At 48.4% G+C, this 22,686-nt stretch overlaps 1 protein-coding gene and 1 long non-coding RNA gene across 3 annotated transcripts in view; both read right to left on the bottom strand.

The window, feature by feature from the left end:
• Nucleotides 1-3,547: 3,547 nt before the first annotated feature.
• On the bottom strand, nucleotides 3,548-7,346 carry LOC120512425. Its single transcript, XR_005630001.1, has 4 exons — nucleotides 5,876-7,346; nucleotides 5,578-5,760; nucleotides 5,303-5,468; nucleotides 3,548-4,014 (listed from the first exon to the last, which is right to left on the bottom strand). It is a non-coding gene; the product is annotated as an uncharacterized LOC120512425 (long non-coding RNA).
• A 303-nt stretch (nucleotides 7,347-7,649) lies between these two features.
• The window catches only part of COL5A1 (collagen type V alpha 1 chain), a 126,807-nt gene continuing 111,770 nt past the window's right edge, over nucleotides 7,650-22,686 (bottom strand). The window contains exons 53-66 of one of the 2 annotated variants that reach the window (XM_039730718.1): nucleotides 22,628-22,681; nucleotides 22,155-22,208; nucleotides 21,409-21,516; nucleotides 20,970-21,023; nucleotides 20,821-20,874; nucleotides 20,246-20,353; nucleotides 19,743-19,796; nucleotides 19,123-19,158; nucleotides 18,331-18,384; nucleotides 17,723-17,981; nucleotides 17,263-17,375; nucleotides 15,403-15,471; nucleotides 11,245-11,478; nucleotides 7,650-8,955 (exon numbers count right to left, since the gene is read on the bottom strand). In XM_039730718.1, the coding sequence (XP_039586652.1) occupies nucleotides 8,809-8,955; nucleotides 11,245-11,478; nucleotides 15,403-15,471; nucleotides 17,263-17,375; nucleotides 17,723-17,981; nucleotides 18,331-18,384; nucleotides 19,123-19,158; nucleotides 19,743-19,796; nucleotides 20,246-20,353; nucleotides 20,821-20,874; nucleotides 20,970-21,023; nucleotides 21,409-21,516; nucleotides 22,155-22,208; nucleotides 22,628-22,681 (1,398 nt within the window). In that variant the 3' untranslated portion in view covers nucleotides 7,650-8,808. Of the gene's footprint in view, nucleotides 8,956-11,244; nucleotides 11,479-15,278; nucleotides 15,348-15,402; nucleotides 15,472-17,262; nucleotides 17,376-17,722; nucleotides 17,982-18,330; nucleotides 18,385-19,122; nucleotides 19,159-19,742; nucleotides 19,797-20,245; nucleotides 20,354-20,820; nucleotides 20,875-20,969; nucleotides 21,024-21,408; nucleotides 21,517-22,154; nucleotides 22,209-22,627; nucleotides 22,682-22,686 lie in introns of both variants that reach the window. The other variant, XM_039730719.1, reaches the window with a different exon arrangement.

Genomic DNA, 22,686 nt, shown 5'->3' with positions numbered 1-22,686 from the left:
CACAGAAAAGGGGTTTTGCTCTGTTCCAGGCTGGTTTGTTCCTCCCGGGAAGCTCAGGATCCACAGAAAAGGGGTTTTTTCCTGTTTGTGGGGTCACCCCCCATCCTAAATCCCAGGTGTGAAGGAATGGGCTCCATATTGCACGTTGGTGGTTGCTACGGGGGAAGAAATGCTGAATTTATCACCCCTTGCAAGAGCTGGAGAAAGAAAGATAGAAAGGGAAAGAGGGAAAGAAAAGGAATAAGAAAAGGAAAAAAAAAAAACACCCAACCAAACCCTCAGAATGATTCTGCCTGAGCTGCACAGGAACATTATTTATGGTCCAAAAAACTCCAGAAGCATCTGAATGTAAAGCAGAATCACATCATCGATAACGGCGTGCCCTGATCAGAGGGAAAAGACGTCTGAGGAGGGGAGGCAGGGAAATGGCACATTTTCAGCCAGCTGGAGAGATTGCAAAGGGATTTTAATTCTGAGGATGCTGAAGAAAATTGCAGATGAGGTTCTATGAGAATAAATAGTGCCTGGTCATAGATCAGCACAACTTGATTTTCTCCCCGTTAAGTGCCACGGTATCAATCATGGGAGGGGAGGAGAGGGAAAAATCAAGGTGGCAAATGAATTATTCCTCAAGCCTTCCTCCTCATCCAGGAGGAAAAACAAACCCTTGCACTCTTGCTGGGCAAACTGGAAGGAGCCTGAAATGCAGATCAGGAGAGGAAATGGGGGAGGTGGGAAAGAAGGTATTTATATACAATAAATATTTAATCCTGCTCGGTGTTTCCTCCTGAAGAAACTCATAGCAGGGATTAATTTGTGCTTTCCTCCCCGCTCCACTGGTGCCCTTCAGCAAGGTTAATCTTTGCCTGATGCAAGTTGGGAAATTAAATCCATGGTGGTGGACAAACTTCCTCTGGGGTTGGATTTAATTTCTTGCTTTCCCCCACCCCCCAAAAATGATGGATGTGCGTGGAAGCCACGAACGCTGCCTTGTGGAGCAGATAATTCCTGAATGGATGCCCCCCTCCTTCTCCTCCCCCTCTCTCCCTGTTGTGTGTCTTAATTAATGTTCTGAGTCTGGCAGGTTTTTGATTTCTGTTTCAACAGGGTCTCGGATCAACCTGCTTGAAGGGAAAACCCTAAAAAGGGACAATTTTGTTTTGTTTTTTTTTTAGTGGCTGCTGCTCCCTCCTGAAATTCAGCATCGTGCTGGTGGCAGTGAGGAGCAGGTGGGTCCAACCTTCAGCTCTGGGGGCAATGGGGGCTGAAGGGAGGCACTTCCCCAGCCCAGTTTTCCATCTGGGAGCCCTCAGGAGAGCTTTGGGTGGGAATTTGTGCCTCAGTCCTGAAGAGATCTTACTCATCAGCACACCTGGCATGTGTGAGACCACCTTTGGCAGACCCCCAGCAGCTCCTGGTGACATTTTAAACTTAAAAAGGCACAGTCAGGGCGTTTTCCCCTTTGGATCCCCAGGAAATGACACAACCATGGCAATGCCCATCCACCTTCAGGAGGGCTTGGCTGTGGGATATTCCCAAATTATCAGCATGATAATGGGAATAATTCATGCTGATGAATTATTCCTGATGCTCTCCTGACTTGGGACTCTCTGGGCACCTTGGAATGCTCAGGGAATCAGAGAATCCTGAATTAGGTTGGGTTGGAGGGACCTTAGAGCTCATCCAGGGACAGGGCAGGGACACCTTGACTATCCCAGCTTGCTCCAAACCAACCTGGCCTTGGACACTTCCAGGGATGTAGCAAAAAGATCCTTCAGGCTCTGCTCTGCCCAGGCTGAGAAAACAAAAAAATCTGCCAGCAGGGAAGCAATGGGAAAAAAAAAAAAAAAAGAAAAAAAAAGAATAATCCAAGCGCGACGCAGGAAATTTTCCGCAAAGAACAACATCTCGTTGTCCAATTAACATATTAATAATTAGGCAGGATGAGAACACGGAGTCCCAGGGCTGCCACGCTGGCTCTGGCTGTTGAGCTGAGCAGCAGCAGTGCCAGGGGTGCCTCTGAGCGTGACAGACAAGATGTAATTTCAGCGCTCCAGAGCTCGCCTGGTTGTGCATCTCTGAAGGAAAGAGCACGTTGGCTCCTCTCTGAAGGAGGGGAACAGCTGCTTTCTGCAGGGTTTTCGTGTGTTTGGTTTCTTTGGGGTGTTTGTTTTTGCTCGGGGCTGTTTGAGGAATTGGGAGCATGAATTGGGTTTTGTTTTTTGCCGAGGTAGGAGCAGGCAGGGGATGTGGGAAGCACCAAGGTTGTGCCTCTGGAGAAAATCACTTTGCTGCCACGATGCCCCAGGATGGGAAAAATCTGCAGGCAGAAGGAATAAATGAAATGGCAATAGGTGCCATTAATAAAAGTACAGCTCACCAAACTCCTCCTGCTCTCAGATCAAAAGCAAAATGGGTTTTCAGTGCAAGAGCCCTTCCAGAGAAGGGCTTCTTCAGCACTTCCAGAGAAGATCCCCTCGATGGGAACAGGGATTGGATTCCCCAGAGCTGGAAGTGCTGAGGGAAGGATGAATTAAGAAGGATGAATTATTTCCAAGGCTGCTTTTGGGTCACTGCACAGTGGCAGGGGAGCAGCCCTGCCCACACAGCCCCTGACAGATGTTGGGAACATCAGCCCAGCTTGGCCTCAAAGGTTGCTCTTGCCTTAAAGGAAAAGCACGTGGGAAGAAAATAAAAATTAAGGAAGATCCAGATTATGCAGGGATGCAATAATTGATGGATAATTATGATAAATCCTTGCTTCCCACCTGCTCATGGCAGAGGGACACCGGGCTCGTGGTGCCAAGTGACACACACAGCACTGAGCACTCCTGTTAAAGAAAAATATATTAAAAAAAAAAACCATGGAAATTGTCTGTCTGGAAAGCCAGAGCAGGTAATTTGCAGAGGCACAGCTCCTGGGCGAGGTGTGAAAAGAGGGGACACATTTGACTTGCACTGCTTCAGCTTTTCTGGGTGCTCTGTAGATTAATTTACAGGTGGTGCTGCACTGCCAGAAGCACCTCCAGCTCACTTGTTTTTTTCTCACAGGAAGATATAAGACTTTTTTTGTGGTTTTTTTTTCCTTTTCCCAGAATTGTGGGTCAGATCAATCCTACTCTTTGCTTGAGACATTAATAAAAACAAACCCAAGTCAAATCCAGCCTAGCTGGGAGAGGATGCAGAACAAAAAGCAGCTGAAGGACAAGAATAGCTCGAGCTCCTTTGAATGCCATGAGAGCCTCACTCTACCCAACAATTTGCATATTTTCCCCATGCTAATTCATGCACACTCCTCTCCCCTCCTCATTCCAGCCTCCCACTTGGTCCTGCTGTTTCTGTCTCTCCAGGAGAGCTAGGGTGGCTCTCAGGCTGCTCAATCCTTTGTATAAAACACCCATTCACAGCTTCCCTTCTTGTTTGCCAAAACTCACCTAGACAGGGAGGGGATGCCCAGGATCTGGTCTCTAAATTTAATCAGTGCCAACGCTCCTTTTTTGGCCATTTTTATTTTTACCAGTCTGTTGTAAACAGAGTGTTTAAGGAGATGGGGGAGGAACATCTCTTGGAGAGGCGGCAGCAGCAGGAGCATCCCAACCAGAGCTGTGACATCTTGTGGAGAGCAGAAGCTGTGGTCCCAACGTGACCCCGAGGGGCACAGGGAGTGGGACATGGCAGGGCTGTGATCCTGGTCCCCTTTCCCAGCTCCCAGGAGGAAGTGGGATGTGCTGGTCCCTGCTGGTGCAGCCCCAGGTCACCGCAGGGCTGGGGGAGCTGTGTTTGGTGAGAGCCTCTGGGCTCTGCTCTCTGCTCCACTCCTACCAATCATGGAGGATGGGCTTTTTTAGGGATAGCCAGTGCTCCACCTGTTGGACCACAAAATTCTTCAGGCTGTAAAAGACCTTAAGATGATTGAGTGCAACTGAAGCAAGCCAAGGGAATCCAAGATAAAAAGCAGGGAGTCACCAGTCACAGAGCAGCATGAGGGGCTGGGCCTCTTCCTCCAGAGCAGGGCTGAAAATCAAAGCAAAGAACAATTCCCATTTCCCAGGCAGACAACAAATCCCCCAGCAGCCTGTTTTACCCCTGGCTCAGTGTGGGAAGCACATGGACACATCCTCGTGCCAGGGTCAGCTCAGACAACTGCTGAACCAACATTGTGGGGAAAACTCTGCAGCTTCACCTGCTCTCCTCACACAGCAGGGCAGAAATCCCAGCCCAGGGCAGAAATCCCAGCCCAGGGCACTCAGAATAACACCCCACATGCAAAGCAAGGCACAGCAGCAGCCCCAAGCCCTGCAGCCTTATTTTCCCTGCTTTAAAAGCTGTGGAAATCCCACTGGGATCAGCTGCCCTTGGATAATTCCCACTCCTGGGCTGGGTGCTGCTCTGGCCCCCCCTGGGTGCTGAGCTTGGTGCTTTTCACCCTCCCTTTGCTGCTTCCCGAGGTTTGTGCTCCTGGTCCTGCCCTTGTGGGATCCCTGAGGTGGGGAGGCAGCTGCTGCTGGAATTTGGGATGAGCAGCCCCATCCTCACCCCGTAACTGAGCAGGTTTGGGGGCTCTCACTCTGTCTCAATAATCTGCTGCTCTTTCTGTGGCTCTTCTAAAAATCCCCCTCAGCGTTTCACCTGCTGGAGTTAAGAGCTTTGGAGCGGGAGCACTAAATCCTGGACTTTGTTCTGGGAAAAGAGGTGAAAGATCTGCCAGGGCTCCTGTGGCTGGCAGTGCCAGAACCAGTCAGATCCCTCCTCAGATCTCTGGTTTTCCCTAATAGCAGATCAAAGCTTCCCTCAGCACTGAGCCATTTGCTGCAAGCAGCAGTGATTGAGGAAAATCACAACTGGTGAGATGGGGCTGGAGTCACCTTGAAGCATGATCAAGGTCCAAGTGAATTATTTCCAGCCAGGTTTAAGTAAATAAAGTTATTTTGCCCTCGTTTCTTCCTGGAGCTGTGGTGCCTCTGCATTTCTGGGGTCCATGTGGATGAAGATTTGGCCATAACACCCCAAGATTTCCCAAAACTACTCCAAGAAGTTAATGACAGTCTAAATAACTAAAGATTAAACCATTTCAGGTCCTGGTTGGATGGAGTTTGGAGCACCCTGGGCTGTGGAAGGTGTCCCTGCCCATGGAACTGGCTGATCTTCAACTTCCCTTCCAACCCACCCCAGTCTGTGACTTTGGCTCCTTCTCTGGACACCTTCCAGCAAAGAATGAAGATCCTCAGAGATCTTCTGCAGCCAAAGAATGAAGGGGAAAAGCTTTTGGGACACAGAGCTGGGCTTGTGGCCCCTGACCCACCTGCAGTGCTCCAAACATCACCTCCTGAAGGTCCAGCACCTCCTGGAACTGCAGCACCAGCCAGGGGTGGTTTGAAGGTCACCCTGAGACCCAGAGTGACTCAGATCCAGTGGCAGCCTTTGGTGCAGTCTCCCACAGTGAATTCCAGAGGATCCTGGGGTGAAACCTGCAGGAGAGGAGGAGGAGAAGATGAGCAAAGTGTTTCCCATGGTGTTTCCCTCCACACAGCAGAGCCCTGGGGCCAAGAACAGGAATTTGGGGGTTGAGGAGCTCACCAAGAAGCTGAAAATTTGTTTTTTTCCTGAATTTGTCTTGGGATGAGAAGATCAGCAACAGCATATCTCCTCTGGTAAAGTTTCTGGTGGTGTGGAGAAGGTGAAGAGCTGGTTGCCACACAATCTTCTCCTCCACATCCCAGCCACCAAAACCACACTGGATTTTTGCACTGGAATTCCTCACTGTGAAAAAAAAAAACAAAAAACTCAAAAAACAAACCAAAAACAAATAAAATATTCCAGGCCTGGAATTCCTCCCCGTGATGGGTTTGGATTGTGGTTTGCAGTATTTCTTTACCTTTAAGCACTTCCACTGCTGCTCTGATGAACTCTGCAGGCTCCACAGGGCAGGGGGGTCCTGGGGAAATCCTGCTGCAATCAACTCCAAGAAGAGATTCAACATCACGGGGGTTTAGGTGGAAACAGTAAACTTGATTTATTGAAAAAAAAATCTATTACATTTATTCCTTTATTACACAGGTTTAAAATATTTAAAAATAGCTCTTATGGGCATTACACTGAAATTTTATGACATGTTTATTGGACTTTGAAGAAATGTACAATATGGCATTTGACACTATATTTTAAAAAGGGCCTTGTGTACTAAAAGTTGGGGTATTTTTTTCCATAGGTTTTATTTTTCTTATCAACATTTGTTCAAGTCAATATATATTAAGGGGAGGAGGGAAATAAAATTACACAAAAAGAAAGGTCTGCAAATACAAGTAGTAATTTTATTGCAATATACCGTAGCTAAGTGGTCTGGGGGGATTGGAACAGTTGGGAGCTCAGTACAATTACAACACTGTGGAATTCAACAGAGGAAATTTATTATTCTTTTTTCTTTTTTTTTCTTCTTCTTCAAGCAGAGAAATCAAAGGAAAAAAAAAAAAAAAAGCTCCCTTGATGAGAAAATTGAGAACAGAATCCCATGACCTGGGCAGACACACAGGTGTGGACAAATATCAGAAAAAATCAGGATATGGCTTTGCTGGGATGTGCAACCTTTCCTGCCCTTCCCGCTGTTGCCAAGGTGACTGAGAAGCTGAATTCCTTATTTATTATCCTAAATTCCTTTTCACTGCTCTGCTGCCCGGAGTCTGCAGTTTTTAGGGTAGCACCTTTTGGGGTTTTTTTTTTTTAAATTCCCTTAAGTGGGAGAGAGCACAGGATGAAGAAGGGAGAGGGATGGACACGGCTCCTCCAGGCCCCAAAAAAGCACCGCCGGCATCGCCGCTCCCTCCAGCACGGCTCTGCCTCCCTTCCTCGGATGCTGCTGCTCTCAATTTGGGCAGGAAGGGGGAAAAGACATCATATATAGGCTTTTTTCACAGTAAATGTGATGTCTTTTCCTTGGTGGTGAAAAATCCCCCTTGAGCTGAACGCTCCAGGCCGAGGAATAATAATAATAATAATTTATAAAAACCCCACCTTGCAACAGTTATTTTCCAGCTGAGAGACCTGAAGAAGGAAAACGGGCAAGGAGGAGAAATAAATGGGAAAAGAAGAGGGTGTCAAGCACGTTGTGAGCCGTGGAAGGAATAAAAAAAAAAAAAGTGGGAAGAGCAGGAAAATTGCAAATTCCCAGGATTGCTGGGCGGGCAGCACCCCCACGGCTTCAGGACACCCAACATCTACATAAATTCATAAATTCATAAATTCATAAATTAGCACCACAAACTTTCAGCCACTGAGGACAATCTGCTCTGCTTCCAGCCGGGAAAAGACATGGATATCCTTGGGAAAACCAATAATAATAATAATAATAATAATAATAATAATAATAATATTAAATTGTTAAGACATTTAAGGCTTTTTTTTTCTACACGGGCCCATCCAAGGAAGGAGAGGAGCAGGATTTGGACAGAAGAGATAAGAAGGTGCCATGCATTTATCAGCAGCCAAAAATCTGCCTGAAAGTGCCTAAAAAGCCAAGTGGGAGATTGGCCAGTGGCAGGGTATCCCCAGTGTTGTGTTAAAGTTATCAGATAGCACCACAGAGATATGTAAAAATAACTATAAAAAAGCACCTTTTTTCTTCTTCTTCTTCCCTTTTTTTTTAAAAATTTTTAATTTTTTTATTCTTGATATTCAGAGAGGACAAATGGATTTCCCCTGCCACTGGGATCTGCCACTGGGAATGGATTCAGGTTTAATTCTTATCACTTTAAAGGAATGCTGAAAGGAAAAAAAAAAGAAGAATTAATTCAAAATATGGGTGTTAAGCAAGTGGATGAAAAGGCAGAGACTCAATGCAGATCCTGCTTTTAGATCAGGGGGATTTGTAGGGAATTTGTTAAAAAGTGGCTTTAATTTCCTCATTTTGAAAGGAATCGTTCCAAAAGGCACCTGTGGCTCAGGGGGCTGGTTTGCACCTGATCCTGGGGGAAATTCCAAGGCTCCAGATCCCAGTCTGGGGCTGGGAAGAGGCAGAAGTGGGGACAGGAGCTGCTGTCTTCATTCCCAGCTGGAAGCTTGGCTGGGATGGGGTGGCTTCAATACAGACAAGGTCACTTGCGTGGTTCGAAGGCGGAAACATTCCAACATTTCAAATAAAATACGACACAAATATTTACTCACAAACATACAAAAATAGAAGCACCTTTAAGACAAGGCAAAGAGATGCCCAGTGTGACCTTGAGTCAGCACTTTGGAAACGTGGAATGAGGCAAACACAGAAAATTCTGGAATTGGCCACGCTGGAGCTGATCCAAACCTCGTGGAAGGCAACAAAACCCCTCTGAGGAGTTTCAGATCCAGGACTGCCGGGACTTCAACATCGAGCTGGACATGAGGAACTTCAAGTTTTTTCCATTTTTTTTTTCCTTAGGAACAAACAAACGCTTCCTGGTGAGAAGAAGAGGAGGAGGAGGAGGCAGGAGGAGTTTGCTGGAGGTGGGCTCAGCTCGGTGGCCGCGGGGCAGCAGCGGTGGCAGCAGGGACAGGGCCAGGTCTCCGTGTGTGGCTGTTGGTCATGAGATTCCATATCCATCCTGGGAATGGCTGGGGGGGCACAGAGGGGCCGGGACAAAACCAGGGACACAACAAAATAGGTGGGGGGGAGGAAAAAAAAATAATAACCCATCGCTGTCCAGTTTCAGACCGTGCACGTGACGAGGAATTCTTTTTTTTCTCCTTTTTTTTCTCTTTTTTCTCTTTTTTTGTTTTTAATTAAATGGCGCAATGAGGTTACGAGGTTGCTCATTTGGAGACTAGGTTCAGGTGGCTCTTTTAGCCCAGGAAGCAAGCTGGTCCCACCTCGAATCCAAATTTCTGTGCCGCTTCTCCGAAGTCATTGAACATGATGTCGACTATGGGGACCTGCTCCACTTTGGGCGTGTTGATTTCCAGGATGGTTTTCTGGTAGCCCTTCCTTGCCTGGAATGAGGGAAAGAGGAGCTCTGAGGATGCCTCCAAGTCAACTGAATAATCACCACTCTCCTGGGAATGTGGTGTTGATTTTTGCTGGGAATTTTTGGACCCAAATCGGAGTCACCGCCACCCCAACAAATTTATTTGCATGTTTAACACATGTGGTAAAAAACCCTTGGGAGATGCCCAGACCTTGGAGCAGAAGCAGATCACAGCATTCTAACTCTGCTTCAGCACATTTCCAGGCTGGAATGGGAGCCTGGAAAAGTTGAGGCTGTGCAAAGGTTGTTTTCCCTCCCCCAGGACACACTTGGCTTGTTGGGCAAATGGCAGCAATTTAATTAAAATATATTAGTGAAAAGATCACATTTAAAGTTTGGTGGAATTCACAAGGTACTGCTGTCTTTTTATCATGCCTGGTGGCCACGGAGTTCTTTCCAAAATATAAATAATTATTAGAGGAGCAGAAGCACCCCCCGAGGGCGTACAAAGCTGCACAAACAAGAGAATTTATGGAGCAGCTTTGGGCTCTACCTTTCCCTGTGATTTGTGTGGCTCAGGAGAACAGGCTAGAGCACAGCTTTGAGAAAGGGCTGGAAGTTGAGGAAAAACATATTCAAATTATGGGAAGAACATCAGCCCTGAAGTTCCTCTGGCTTCAGCAGGACCTCTGTGGCAACCCCGTGTGGGGCAGCCCAACCTCATCTCCACAGGGTAGGGCTCAATCCTGGAATCATTTAGGGTGGAAAAGACCTTTAGGGTCATCGAGTCCAACCATTAATCCAGCACAGCCGAGCCCAGCAATTGGATGGGTTGTAGCCCTCACTCCCAAAAAAGACACAAAAGCACCTCTAAACACCTGGTGGAGTTCTCCACATTCCTACTGGCCTTTTTATGGGTCTGAGAGTCAGACTAAAATCATCTTTAATGTAGAGAATCAATTGTAAACCCCAAACTCCTTTAAGTAAATAGATAAATCTCAAATATCCTGCCTGCGCTTTGAGCAGCACAATCTGCCAGGGTAGCAGATTATTCCAATTTATCTGCCCAAAAGGTAAAGGTTTTCAGGAGCCTCATCCACTTTAAAACGTGCAACACGTGGTCCTCCAGCAAGACTGAGATTCAGAAGGGGAAGGGAGGAGAAGTCCCTTTTTCCCAAGGATGTTATGTCAGCAGGAGACATGAAAAACTTGAGGATAAACTTCTCCTGAGTGTTTCCAGAAGGGGGCTGGATGCCCTTTCCCTCTCCAGGAACGTGTTAAAAGTTCTAATCTGATTTTCCTCATTGCTCCATCAGTAAAAAATCTGTTTGTGCCAGAACAGAAGCGTTTCAATCTCAAATTACATGAGGAGCTTTTTCTGTCAAACATCTCAATCTTTCTGTCCCGTGGGCTCCAAGTGCTGCAGTTCCAGAGGGTGGGAATTATGCATGTTTTTACACCAGCAAGCTGGGGCTCAAAATAAATGCAGACAGCACCTGCTTTGCCAAATTTTTATCTCCTGAGGGCAGAATTTTCAGAGTTTAAACCCAAATCAAGCATCTGAGAGGAGTTAGAAGAAAAGGGAGGACGTGAGGCACCTTTGGAAGTTGTGGCTGTGCTTGTGCACCTCGTGAGCAGCACAGCCCAGAGCCTTCCTGGGCCTGCAAGAAGAAAAATTCCAACCAAACCCTTCCTGAAAGTAGTTACAAAGATCCTTACCAAACCCTGCAAATTTCCAATCCAATTTCCAACCCCAATGTTCAGAATTTCTGAAAGCAGTTACAAAGATCCCTATCAAACCCTGCAAATTTCCAACCCAATTTCCAACCCAAATTTTCAGAATTCCTGGAAGCAGTTACAAAGATCCCTATCAAACCCTGCAAATTTCCAACCCAATTTCCAACCCAAATTTTCAGAATTCCTGGAAGCAGTTACAAAGATCCCTATCAAACCCTGCAAATTTCCAACCCAACTGGGCGCCATCGTTCGCCTCTCCCCGTGTGGGGAATTGGGTCAGAGCAAAAGCACAGGGAGGCTTTAAACAAAAACAAGCAGCACTTTTAGGCAGATAAATTGGATTAATCAGATTAATTTGACTCCTGGGCGTGCTGCAGCCTCCCCTGACTTCCAGCAGGATTCCCACGGAATCATTTCCACCTTAGGGAAGAGCACGTTGATGTCTCCCACGTCAAGGACAACCCTAAAGCACCGGGAACTTGGGGGTGATCTGCTCTAGGGAAGGCGGTGCTGGCCAAGCAGGGGAGGGGACAGAGGTGTCCCCAAGGTGTCCCCAAGGCCAGGAGCCCCCACGTACCGCGCAGCCGTCGAGGGCAGCCCGGATGTAGGGGCTGTTGTCGTAGGACATCTCCTCGTCGTTGGAGCCCAGGAAGCGGATGGCCTTGTCGTAGCTGTTGGTGGTGGCATCGTGCCAGGCCACCGACTGGTAGCAGTTGTAGGTGATGTTCTGGTGGGCCGAGGCGCTCAGCAGACGCAGGAAGGTCATCTGCACCACCCCGATGGGGTTCCCGTCCGAGTCCACGTAGGAGAGCTGGGAGAGGGGGACAAGGGACAACACTGGGCAGTGAGGGACAGGGAAACACAGCCAGGGGTCTGAGGGACACCAGTGTCACCAGCAGAGACACTGCTGCTGAGCTGGGGGCTGAGGGACACCAGTGTCACACAGACATTGCTCCTGAGGGACATCAGTGTCACCAACACAGACATTGATCCTGAGGGACACCAGTGTCACACAGACACTGCTCCTGAGGGACATCAGTGTCACCACAGATGCTCTGCTCACCCAGAAATTTTTTGCTCTCCTGCTGGATGGGGTGAGGGTGTGAGCAAAAAAAATTAAATCTAAGGAAGGCAGGGGAAAAAAAAAAAAAATACAAGGGGATTTCAGCCCTGCTTGCAAGAGGGTGAGAATTTGGGGATACGTCTCAAGATTAAGCCAATATTGAGTGTATTTCTCCAGCTTTTGAAGAGGAGAGAAGGTGAATTTCTGTGAGGGTTCAGGGCTTTATTTTCCTGTCCTGTCTGACATGAATTTCTGGCTGCTGGGGATGTTTTGTTCTGCACACTCTGGGGCATTTTCCGTTTGTTTTTCCTGGGGTTTGAAGCAATCTTGGCACTGCATCTGCAGCAATGCTGGCCCTGCTGGTGAGGACTGGGGGCTGCCCTGGTTGGAAAAGCCCAGCTCAGGTAAAGGGAAAGTGGATTTGCTGCCCTGTTGTGAACACAGATTGTGAATCCCAGCCTTGCACACTGGGATTTGCTCCATTCTGCCCACCAGGCTCCTTTTTCTCCCATGCAGGAGAATTTATACCTACAAAAAAAAAAATTACTGAAACCCAATCCCAGCACTTGGGGGATTCAGGACTTTGTGGGACTTCCATGGCCCACAAAATGAGTTTTTGCAGGTATGAACTGACTGTGCTTGAGGTGACATCTCAATGGATGGACTGAGGATGGTTTAGAAACAACCAGGAACAAAACACAGGCACCCAACCAGCGTGGATTTCCTCCAGGTACCACCAACCCTCGAGTTGTGGTGCAGGCTGCAAACAGTAGAAGAGATTCATAACCACAATAAAACACTGAATTAAAAGAGATAATCCAAATAAACAAAGATACCAACCGGTTTGTCAGGATGCTGCTGCACTGTCCTCCTGAGAGTTAAATGTGACTGACCAGGAGAGAGCCACGCATGCCAGGAGGAGCTACCAGAAAGCCACCAGCACGTGGAAGGAAGGGGACAAAAAATGCCAAGGACTTGTCACACACCCAGTGTGGCACTACTGACCTGCAGGACTGACTCTTATTTGGTTTTATATCAAACCAGTGCTTGCTTTGCAGCCTGGCTGCCTTTTAAGGGGTTTTTGCTGTTCAGCCTGTGCAGATTTTGTGAAGCCTTTTCCAGCTGGAGCCAGTGGGAGCTGGTTTTGTGCACAATGTTTGCTCAGTTTGGGAAAATCCAATCTTTTCCTCTTTTCTCTGTGCTGGCAGGTGGCAGGTGGCTGGGAGGGTGATTGGGATGGGATGGGATGGGATGGGATGGGATGGGATGGGATGGGATGGGATGGGATGGGATGGGATGGGTGCAGGCCTCGTTAGAGCTGCTGGGAATTGTATGTAACACACAGAGAAATCTGCAAGCCTCTTATTCCTCTAAACACAGCTCTGCATCCTGAGGAAAAGTAAGGAATTGGCTCCAAGGGCTCTGTAGAATTGATTAATGATGGTGTGGGAGCACCAAACCCAGCTGGTTTGGTTGTATTTCATGTTTACTGCATCCCTCTCACTTCAGGTGTCTCCAGAAGAAAGGCAGCATCTGCCCAGCTGTGCACTCCCAGGATTTATATGGAGCCCTTGGCAGCACTGGAAATCTTCCCCTCAGCTTTGGGGTTCCCCAAGGGTTCAGCCCCTCAAGATACCAGGACCTTCTCCATGGAGTAACAGGAGCAGAGTCACACCCGAGGGGAACTCAAACTCCTTTTGATTCTGCCCATCCACACACAAATTTCAGCTGATTTTAGATCCACCAGGCAAATGTCTCCTCAGTTTGCCAATCTCATGGTTCCAGGTACTGACTGAGGCAAAATCAGAGCTAATCTTAAATAAATTAATAAGTAAATAAATAAAACTTCTATGGCCTGTGTGTTTGACTGTTTTGTAGTTTGCTTAGGGAGGTCTTCCACATACTGGTGGCTTTTTTATTTTTCCAAACAGAAAAAAAGCAGGACAGGTAAAAAAAAATACAAACAAACAAAAAAAAAAGGCAGGAAAATGACAACACAAAAAGATGGAACAAAGAGCTCCAAGTAGCACCAGAAATGTTTTTATCTAAAAGAGAATAAGCCCTAAGCTCTAGGCTGGCAACTGAGCCTCTAAGAGAGCTGGGAAAAAAAGAGAAGCAGGGGAGATGGAGAAGTGGAGGTACTTGGAACATTAACTGATGAAGTGCTCTGTAATTAAGCTATGAGTAGCTGCCCTCCAAGGAGCCACGAGGCTGAAGCCTTGGCTTTGCAGCCTGATTTGATGGTGCAGAGAAGCCCCAGAAGCCGTGTCCTCCTCGAGGGCAGGATCAGAGCAAAATGTGTTTTAGTGGCGATGGAATGCAGAAACGTGGGAAACAACGCAGGGCTTGGGTTGTTTGCCCTTTAAGGTGGAAGTGGGCACTGCAGGAATCCCCTGCCCTGGGGAGGGGACAACTCAGTGGGACACAGCAGAGCATCTCCTGCCCCAGGGCAGGTTGGTTTTATCCATGGAATATTTGTTTGTTCTCACACTCTGCTGGTTTGTCTGAGCTCGTGACGTGCATCCCGTTAATTCTACAGGGATTGATGGGCCAGGGGATGTTTCTGGGGCTCAAGAGACAAATCTGACATCCCTGCCCAGCACTGGGTGTCTGTGGGAATGAGCTCCCCACAATGTGCATGTCCTGTTACCAGATAAACCAGAGCTTTTCCTGGTTTATGCCCTGCTGACATCGTGCCTTGTTTGACCTTAAAACAGCTCTTCCCCCATGAAAAAAATCCTTAATTGTGACTCAGTCAAATTCCTTTCCACTAGGCTTGGCTGGAAATCTTCCTTTAAATAAATGACTTTGGTTCTCCCAAGCTCTGGGGTCAGCATGGAGTCCCCAGCATGGTTCATCTCCATATGGGGACAAAATCCACCCTCTGGGGCAAACCTGTCCTAGAGAGGCCAGAGATGTGCAGCTCCTCCCCTGGGTCCCAGCACTGTGCCCAGCTCGGGGCTGGAGCAGCATTTTAGGGATCTCTCAGCTCTTGGGGTGAGGCTGCACTGCTGGGGGACAGCAACAAGGGGACAGCAACATGGGGACACCCAAAATGGGGACACCCAAAATGGGGAGTGAGGAGGAGACAGCAACAGCTCTCCCTGTGGGATGGAGCATGTGGGTTGAAGTGTTCCCTGTGGGATGGAGTGTTCCCTGTGGGATGCAGCTCTCCCCGTGGGTTGCAGCTCTCCCTGTGGGATGGAGCTCTCCCTGTGGGATGCAGCTCTCCCTGTGGGGTGCAGCTCTCCCTGTGGGATGCAGCTCTCCCTGTGGGATGCAGCACTCCTGCAGGGCTCTGTGCAGACAAACCTGCCCCAGGGTCCCCAGGGTGTCCCCTTCTAACCCCAGGCAAAGCTCAGCTCCCCAGTTCCCAGTCAGGCAGACTGGACCAAAGCCCCCCAGTGGCTTTGGGGTCTCTCTCAGAATTCCACCTTAAACATCTCCATGTGCCTGGGAGGGGGGTTAGTCCAGCATGCAGAGGCAGCAGCGTGGCCATACCAAAGCAGGTGACAAGCTCTGATTCAGGGCCAGGGTTAGCCACTTACCAAGGACCCCCGCTTGTATTGACTATACCATGTGGAAGGCTGTTCTTTGGGCCAACGAGCCATTTTACTCTGTAAAATATGACAGGGGGTTAAAGGAAACAGCAAGCACCAGGATGCCTCTTACCAGTTTACCGCGCTTGAATTCACTGAACCACGAGCCTGGGTTTTCCTTGGGCCAGGAAGTAATTCTAGCCTAGTTTGTGGACAGCAAGGAGGGAAGAGAGAAAGAAAAAAAAATAAATCAAAATTTAAAAGTTTACTTTCATTCCAGAGTCTGCATGTCTTATTGAAACTGTCCAACTTGCTTTAAAATGTTTTTTTTTAAATTTTTTTATACATCAGTAATGAGAGCAGAAGGTGGCTCTGAAGCAGAGGAGAGGGAGTGGTGCTGCTCTGGCACCAGCCTCCTTTGCTAGGGGCTGTCTCTGCCTCCCAGGAACTTGGGATACAAATCCAACAGTGGCAGGAAAATTAAAAGGAAAGACAGAGAGTGAAAAAGGAAGCATGGATGGGAAAGGTGCATTGATCTTCGTGTGGAGGGCAGAGCTGGAGCTGGAGAAGCCTGGTGCCTCTCTCATGCCAAATCCAGGTGCTGTGGGGCTGGGAAAGGCAAAGGATGTGATGAAGGAAAAGCCTCTGCCTCCTGAGGTGCTGGACACACAGCATGGAGCTCCAGGTAGCCAGGGTGACACAGGGGTGACCTGGACAAGGAATCAGCCATCAGAGCATCCTTGAGGCAGCCCCAGCTCAGCAGCTGAGCCAGAGCACAAGGAAGGAGCGTGGCTGCTCCCTCACCTACCCACAAAGCCCTCATTTGGGCTGGAAAAGTCTCCTAAAGCAGCAGCCCAGCTGCAGGTGGCTGGGGACTGTCCTGCCTTTGCAGGATGTCACCTGCAGAGCAAATCCAGTGTTTGTGCTGGGGGAGGGATGAGCTGAGAGGAGCCACAGCTGAAACTCTGCCCAGGGCTGGGGTGGTGGCTCTTTGCATCCCTCTGGGTGGGAGAAGTTTTTTCTTATGGATCCCAGCATGAAATTTGTATTTGAGGAGTTCTGCAGCTCCACAGAGCTCCTCACTGAACCAGCACAGCAGGAGCTCAGGCCCCTGCAAGATCATAGCCAGACTCTGCTTTTTGAGCTGTCAAATTTTGAGGAAAAACACAGCTCACTGATGCAAAGGAAGGGGAAATCCATCTCCTCTTTAAACAGCCCCAAGAAAAACTCAGGGAGGATTTATGTGGCGTGTGGTTTGTGCTGTGCTGACACACATTTCTGGTGGATGAAATGCAGCAGGAGAGCAGCTCAGCTTTGTCACAGCTGGAGCACAACTGTGACACTGGCACAGCTCCCCCCAGGCTGAATTGTTGTGTTTCTGCTTGGCCAGTGCCACAGCTGGTCCCCAGGCAGCGGGAAGAGCAGCTCTGCAAAACAGAGTGCAGGGATACAGGACAAAAATGATGGGTATGGCTGAGCTAAGAGCATCATTACACAGATAACTTCATCAACCTTGTGCAGCCGTGCCAGGGAGAGCTCTGAGCCTGCCTGCAATCATTTAGGATCATTTACCCACAAGGAACAGCAGGAAAAATGACAGGAGGTAAACATTTATCTGCCCTGCCTGGAGACACAGGGAGGGGAGGGGAGTGCTTGGGCATGCAGGCAGTGCAGCAGAGCTGTGGGAGGGAATGAGTTAAACTGAGCTCCCACTTCCTGCACCAACACACACCCCTGCCTTGGACAGCAAAGTCCAAAAAATTAAGGTTTTAGCATTTATTATGCCTGAGAAACCATCAGAGGTTTGGCCCAAATCACAGTTTAAATCTGATTTTCTCTTTGTCGACATATTCCATGTTATTTCAGAAGGTAATGTTGTGTAACAAAGGAACATTCTGGAACTTTGATCCTTCCTTGCTGCTCTATGAATATTCACATGAGGAAACCATCCATCAGCAGGACAGAGGGGAAAGCAAAGGTGGTGTGGACTTACTCCTTCAGATTTCTTATCAGGGAAGATGCAGGTCTCTCCTCCAGCTGTGAAATTACAGTAAACTTTGAAAGAGTCCCTGGAACAGCCCTGGTTGGGATCAACCCAGTATTCACCTGGATGAGGGGAGAGAAGGGAGGAAAGGATCAGCTCAGAGCCACTTCAGCAACCTCCTCACCTGGGATGTTTCACTCTCGTGGGTTGTTATTTGTGTGTAGTTTTTGAAAGCTGGTCGTGTTCTGGTGCCAGCTAAAGAAGGTTTTTCACCCCATATCCCCATTTTTAGAACAGAACATTTCAGCTGGAAGGCCTGTGCAGTGATATCCAATATCTACATATTCCTTCTCCACCAGCCACAACCCCCATGGACTCCCCAAATTCCTGCTCTTCCAACCCCTCCTAGTGTGTGAAGCTGCAAAATCCCCAGAACTCCCCACATCATCCCCCCGGTCCTGGGACACACCATCTGGGAAATCAGGGTGGCAGAGCTGCAGGTCCTTGCAGGTGCGTGCTGGGTTGTGCTGAGTGCCCAAGGGATGCTTCATCTGCTCGATTTCCAGTTTCAAGGAGTTCAGGGAGCCGAAAATCTCCTCCATGCCATCAGCATAGTCCATGTAGTTGTCAGCATTGCCATCGTCCAGCAGCTGGCTGGCATCAATGTTCCTCCTGGTCCTCTTGGCAGCCTGGATGGGCAGGGGCTGGATGACTTCTCCAGGGGGACCCTGATTTTTGGGGGGAAAAACAAAAGGCATAACTTTTCATTGCATTGGGGAAAGGACATGAGAGATGGACAAAGCAGCAACATCCCAAAATACACAGTGAACATGGAAAACAGCCATGGATGGTGCTGATCAAACCTCTGCCTTCAACATTTTCCACCTTCCACTGTCCTCTTCCCATTAATAAATCCTCCCTTCCCATCCTGCTTTCTCCCCCAGTGTCTCCAAGAGATTCCAACCCATTGCTAGGATTGGAAAGGAATTTTTGTCCAGAGATTTCTTTGCTTCCCAAATTCCAGCACCCATGAAGTCTGAACCTCGTTTCATCCTTCACCTTATGGGTTCTACTTACAGGAGGTCCTGGAGGCCCAGGAAGACCTGATTCACCCTTTGGACCTGTGGGACCCTGGATGGAAAAACAAGGGAAAATCAGGAGTTACTCAGAGAATTCACCTGGTACTTTTATCACAATCCAAACATTATTTTAACTGGGCTCATTTTGTCCCTTCAGGCACACAAGAGGAGTCTCCCTGCACCCACATCCCAAGAAAATGGTATTTTTGGTTATTTTTGGTATTTAGGTGAAAGAAAAGATCAAACACCTGGAGTTACAGTCAGATTTTTCTTATGCTTCCCACGGAATGCATAAAATGCATAAAGTCTTTAACTCTCCCAACCAACCCAACAGTTCTGCAAGTCAAATAAAATCTTCAAATTAATAAAACATTGAATTCTGGATGCCAAAAAGACACTAAGAAGTTGCCCAAAAGAGGAATTTTTAGCTGCCTGCACAGCAGCTCGGCACCACGAAGCTCCAGAGTCTCATTTCTCACCGAGTTCTTCACTTTCCAACTTCCCACCTCCCGCTTTTCACGGGCTATTTTTAATCCCCTCCACTCTCCAGCAGCAGCTTTTCTCCTCAGGACTAAGCACTGGATTGCTCTTTATGATTTCTGCTGCTCTGCTCTTCAGGGAAGTGCAGTTGTGGCACAGAAAGCTTCCCCAATTATCATGGCTGGGCTTAGGTAGAGTTTGCTAAGTCCTCTCTGCTAATTGCATTCATTTTACTGATGAGGGGAGTCCCAGCGTGTCCTACACTCAATAAAACCCCCTCAGCCTCTTCCTTTAGTGTGTCCATACTCACTGATGAGCCTTTAGCACCTTTGGGACCAGGTGGACCCTGTGGAGAGACAAACACAGAAAGGAGTCAGCTCATTTCCAAGCAGAGAGCTCAGAAAGGGAATTTAAAAAAAAAAATTTACTCCCTCTCTATTTCCATTTTCCTCATCCATTTCAGCTGGGTGTTGCTTTTATTTGCCAACAGACAAAAAGCTTTTGTGGCAGAGCTCCACACTCCTGCCCCCGTGGGGCCTGGGGAAGCTGCTGGGTGATTCCTGGAGGCTGATCCCACTCCCTGCTCAGGACACCCAGCTGGGCACCCCAGGGCCTTTGGGCATCCAAAAAAGTGATAAAAATCAGCAAAAAAAAGGGCAAGAAATCCCCGTGGGATTGTGGATATTCCAAAAGAAAGGGGGAGGGAAACAAGGTGGGATGATTTCCCACCTCCCACATCTTCAACCCATCTCCCACATCACTTCCAGCACTCCTGGAACTCATCCAAGGGTTTTTAAAGGGCTCAGCTGAAAAGAAACCCATTGTGACCAACATCCTCCTACAGCCAGGGCTGTGCTGGGCATTCCTGGGAGCACCAAAGTGGCTCCTGAGGGCTCCCAAGGAATTCCAAGGTCATTGGTTGTCACCTACCGGTAATCCTGGGGGCCCTGGAGGTCCAATGGGTCCAGAGGGACCTGTGATACCCTAAAAGAGAACAGGAAAATAACATTAATCTGCAATTCTGGCCTAAAATTACACTTCCAATCCCTGCTCCCAGATGAGCACCCAGTTTTGGGGGATTCCAGTCCAATCTGGAGCTTTACCTGGTTTTTAGAGCATGGACAAGGAATGTCCTATCTCATTTTTTAAAACACATTTAAAAAGTCAGCCCTTCAGATGAATATTTCATGGCACCATCCCTCCAAGTCTATTCAACTCTTTCATAGGACCCTTGAGAATCTGCTTCCCACTAAAATGGGTCATTTTGGAGCAAATCCATGTTTCACACATAGAATAAACCACATTAATACAGAAATTATCCCTCAAAAGCTGCCAAGGATCTCCTGCCAGGGTTGCCCATCCCTGCTATGCTGCACCTCCTCGAGGGTGCAATGCTCCAAAGCACATTCCAGGAAGGTTTTGGGAATATTTACCTGCTCTCCTTTGGGTCCTGCTGAGCCCTGGGGCCCTGGGAGGCCTCTGTCACCCTTTTCTCCCTGCTCTCCTGGTGGTCCAATTAGACCAATTAAACCTGGGTGACCCTGGGGGAAAACAGCAGATGTTAATTAGGATTTCTGACTGCAGAGAGAGACATTTCTAGATCCAACCCCAAATATCTGAGTGAGGTGAGAGGAGTTTGTAGCAATCCCTGACACGTGGAAGTGGCAGAGTGGAGAAAAATGAGATTTTTACAGCAGAAAATGCTAGAAATAGAGAAAGAACCTCTGCACTAGGGCAGCTGCTCATTCCCTGGGGTTATATAAATATATATATATGACAGAAATGTTTATAGGGTGGAGAATCACCCCAAAGATGAGCCAGGGCTCTGCACCTCCACAGTCCCCCACAGCTCAGCTCCTTGGGGCACGCTCAGAGTGCTCCAGCTCTCCTCTGAAGCTGTCACTGGGGCTGGTGACACTCCCAGCCTGGCACAGGACCCTGTGCAGTGCCATTGGTGCCCCCACACCCCACCAGGGATCAGGCAATGGGATCCTGAGTGGGTTCTCACCTTCTCCCCTTTAGGACCAGAGTCTCCTTTCAGACCAGGCAAACCCGGAGGGCCCTTTGGGACACAGAGGGAACAAAAGAGGGAATGAATTCATGTCACGCTCATTCATCCAGCTCAAAACCCCCTGGAATTGGATGCTCTGGACATACCATTGGGCCTGGAGGACCATCTGGGCCAGGGGATCCTGGGAGACCTTGTTCACCCTGTAAAAAAAGTGCAATTCCCTCATTCCCAGCGACAGCAGTGCTCCCAGCTGGGAATATTCTGATTATTCACCTGTGCCAGGGAATCTTTGTCCTGGCTTTTCACAGGTGGCAAAAGCAAAAGGATTTATGTTCCTTCCATGCTCAAATCTCTACTGGAAAAGGGACTTTGTGGGTCAAGGAAAATCACTGCTGGAGAGCGGCTGAAGACCCAAGGCTCAAATGAAACATGTGGGAGATGATATTCACCATCCCATTATTCCCATGAAATAAGTTTTATCTGCTGTCAGGCATTCCAGCACGGACAGAACACTGGGAAAAGGCATCTTCCAGGCAGCTGGGATACAGGACCAAAGCTGAGCTTTCTCAGGCTGGGAATACTCACAACTGGACCAGGAATCCCACGAAGGCCATCGGGGCCAGGCTTCCCTGGAGCACCTTGGGGACCAATGGGTCCAGTCTTCCCAGGAGGTCCTTCCAAGCCAGCTTCCCCCTGGATGAAGAGGCAGGGCGTTGAATTTGTGTTGGGACATCAGATGATTTTGTGAGAGTGTGACAGCATGTCATGGAGTGGATGCAGATCCATGCAAAGCACATTAAACTTTCTGCTCCTTGATTTTGCTGCTGCTCCCTCCACCTCCAAACTCCTTCAGTTTCCAGCCCTGCCTGAACTCCAGCAGGAACCACCCTTTGGCTCTGAGCTCTCCTGGGTTCAGGGACACCCCTCCATGCACCCACCCTCCCTCCCCTGTGCTGCCACAACGGGATCTGTAATTTCCAATCCCATCTCCATTTCCCCAGCACTCCCACCCAAACAATCCCAGCCCATGAATGCTGTGTTTGCCCTGGGAAAGGACACGGGGCTCTGCACACCCCATTATTTACAGCACATCACACTGCCAAATATAGCACTTGGATGTTTCAAACGAGGCAAAACATTCCCCTGACCTTACCAAGCCCTAATTATCTCCACAGAGCTTGTTAAGGACTGAAACATAAGCTCACATTTGAGGCCAGTGGCCCCAAATCCAGGCTAATTTGCTGTAACACACAGCAAACCTGCCTTGGCAGAGGGAGATCCTCTTGGACTACCAAGGACACAGCACAAGTGAAATCCCATTCAGCTCTCACCTTGGCTCCTTTCTCTCCTTGCCTTCCTTCAGGACCAGCTGGACCAGGAGGCCCCTAAAGAAAGCCCAGAGTAGATGGAAAACACAATTAGATCCTGCTGATCTGCAACGGTCTGTTGGAATTAGCAAAACGATGCTGCAGCCCCAGGGAAGGAGACAAAATGGAGACAAATATCACTGAAAAGATTTTTAAATTAGCTCCTTGCTAAATGAATCCCTGGGTTCTGCCAGCAAGGCAGGAGGAGCAGGAGCACCTCATCCTGGGGTTCTCTTTGGGCTGTTAACATCTTAAAAAAATTCAATTCCATCAATTTCCAACGGGTGTGGATGGTGCATCATTGTATTTTTTTTAGTTATCACATAATTTAGCAAGTATTTACACTGCATTTATTGTAGGCTTAGCAACACCATGAGTTTTAAAAAGTTAATGGAAGGAAGTGTTTTTGGGAAAGTCTTCCTAAAAAACCAACTCACCCGTTTTCCAGGGGGTCCAGAGGGGCCTGGCTCTCCTGTGGGCCCAGGGGAACCCTGCA

This window comes from Passer montanus, unplaced genomic scaffold (genome assembly GCF_014805655.1).
Source record: "Passer montanus isolate IOZ18808 unplaced genomic scaffold, ASM1480565v1 scaffold73, whole genome shotgun sequence".
Classification (NCBI taxonomy): Eukaryota; Metazoa; Chordata; class Aves; order Passeriformes; family Passeridae; genus Passer; species Passer montanus.
Note: the sequence above shows the minus strand (reverse complement) of the source record. Positions and strands in the feature narration are given on the sequence as shown.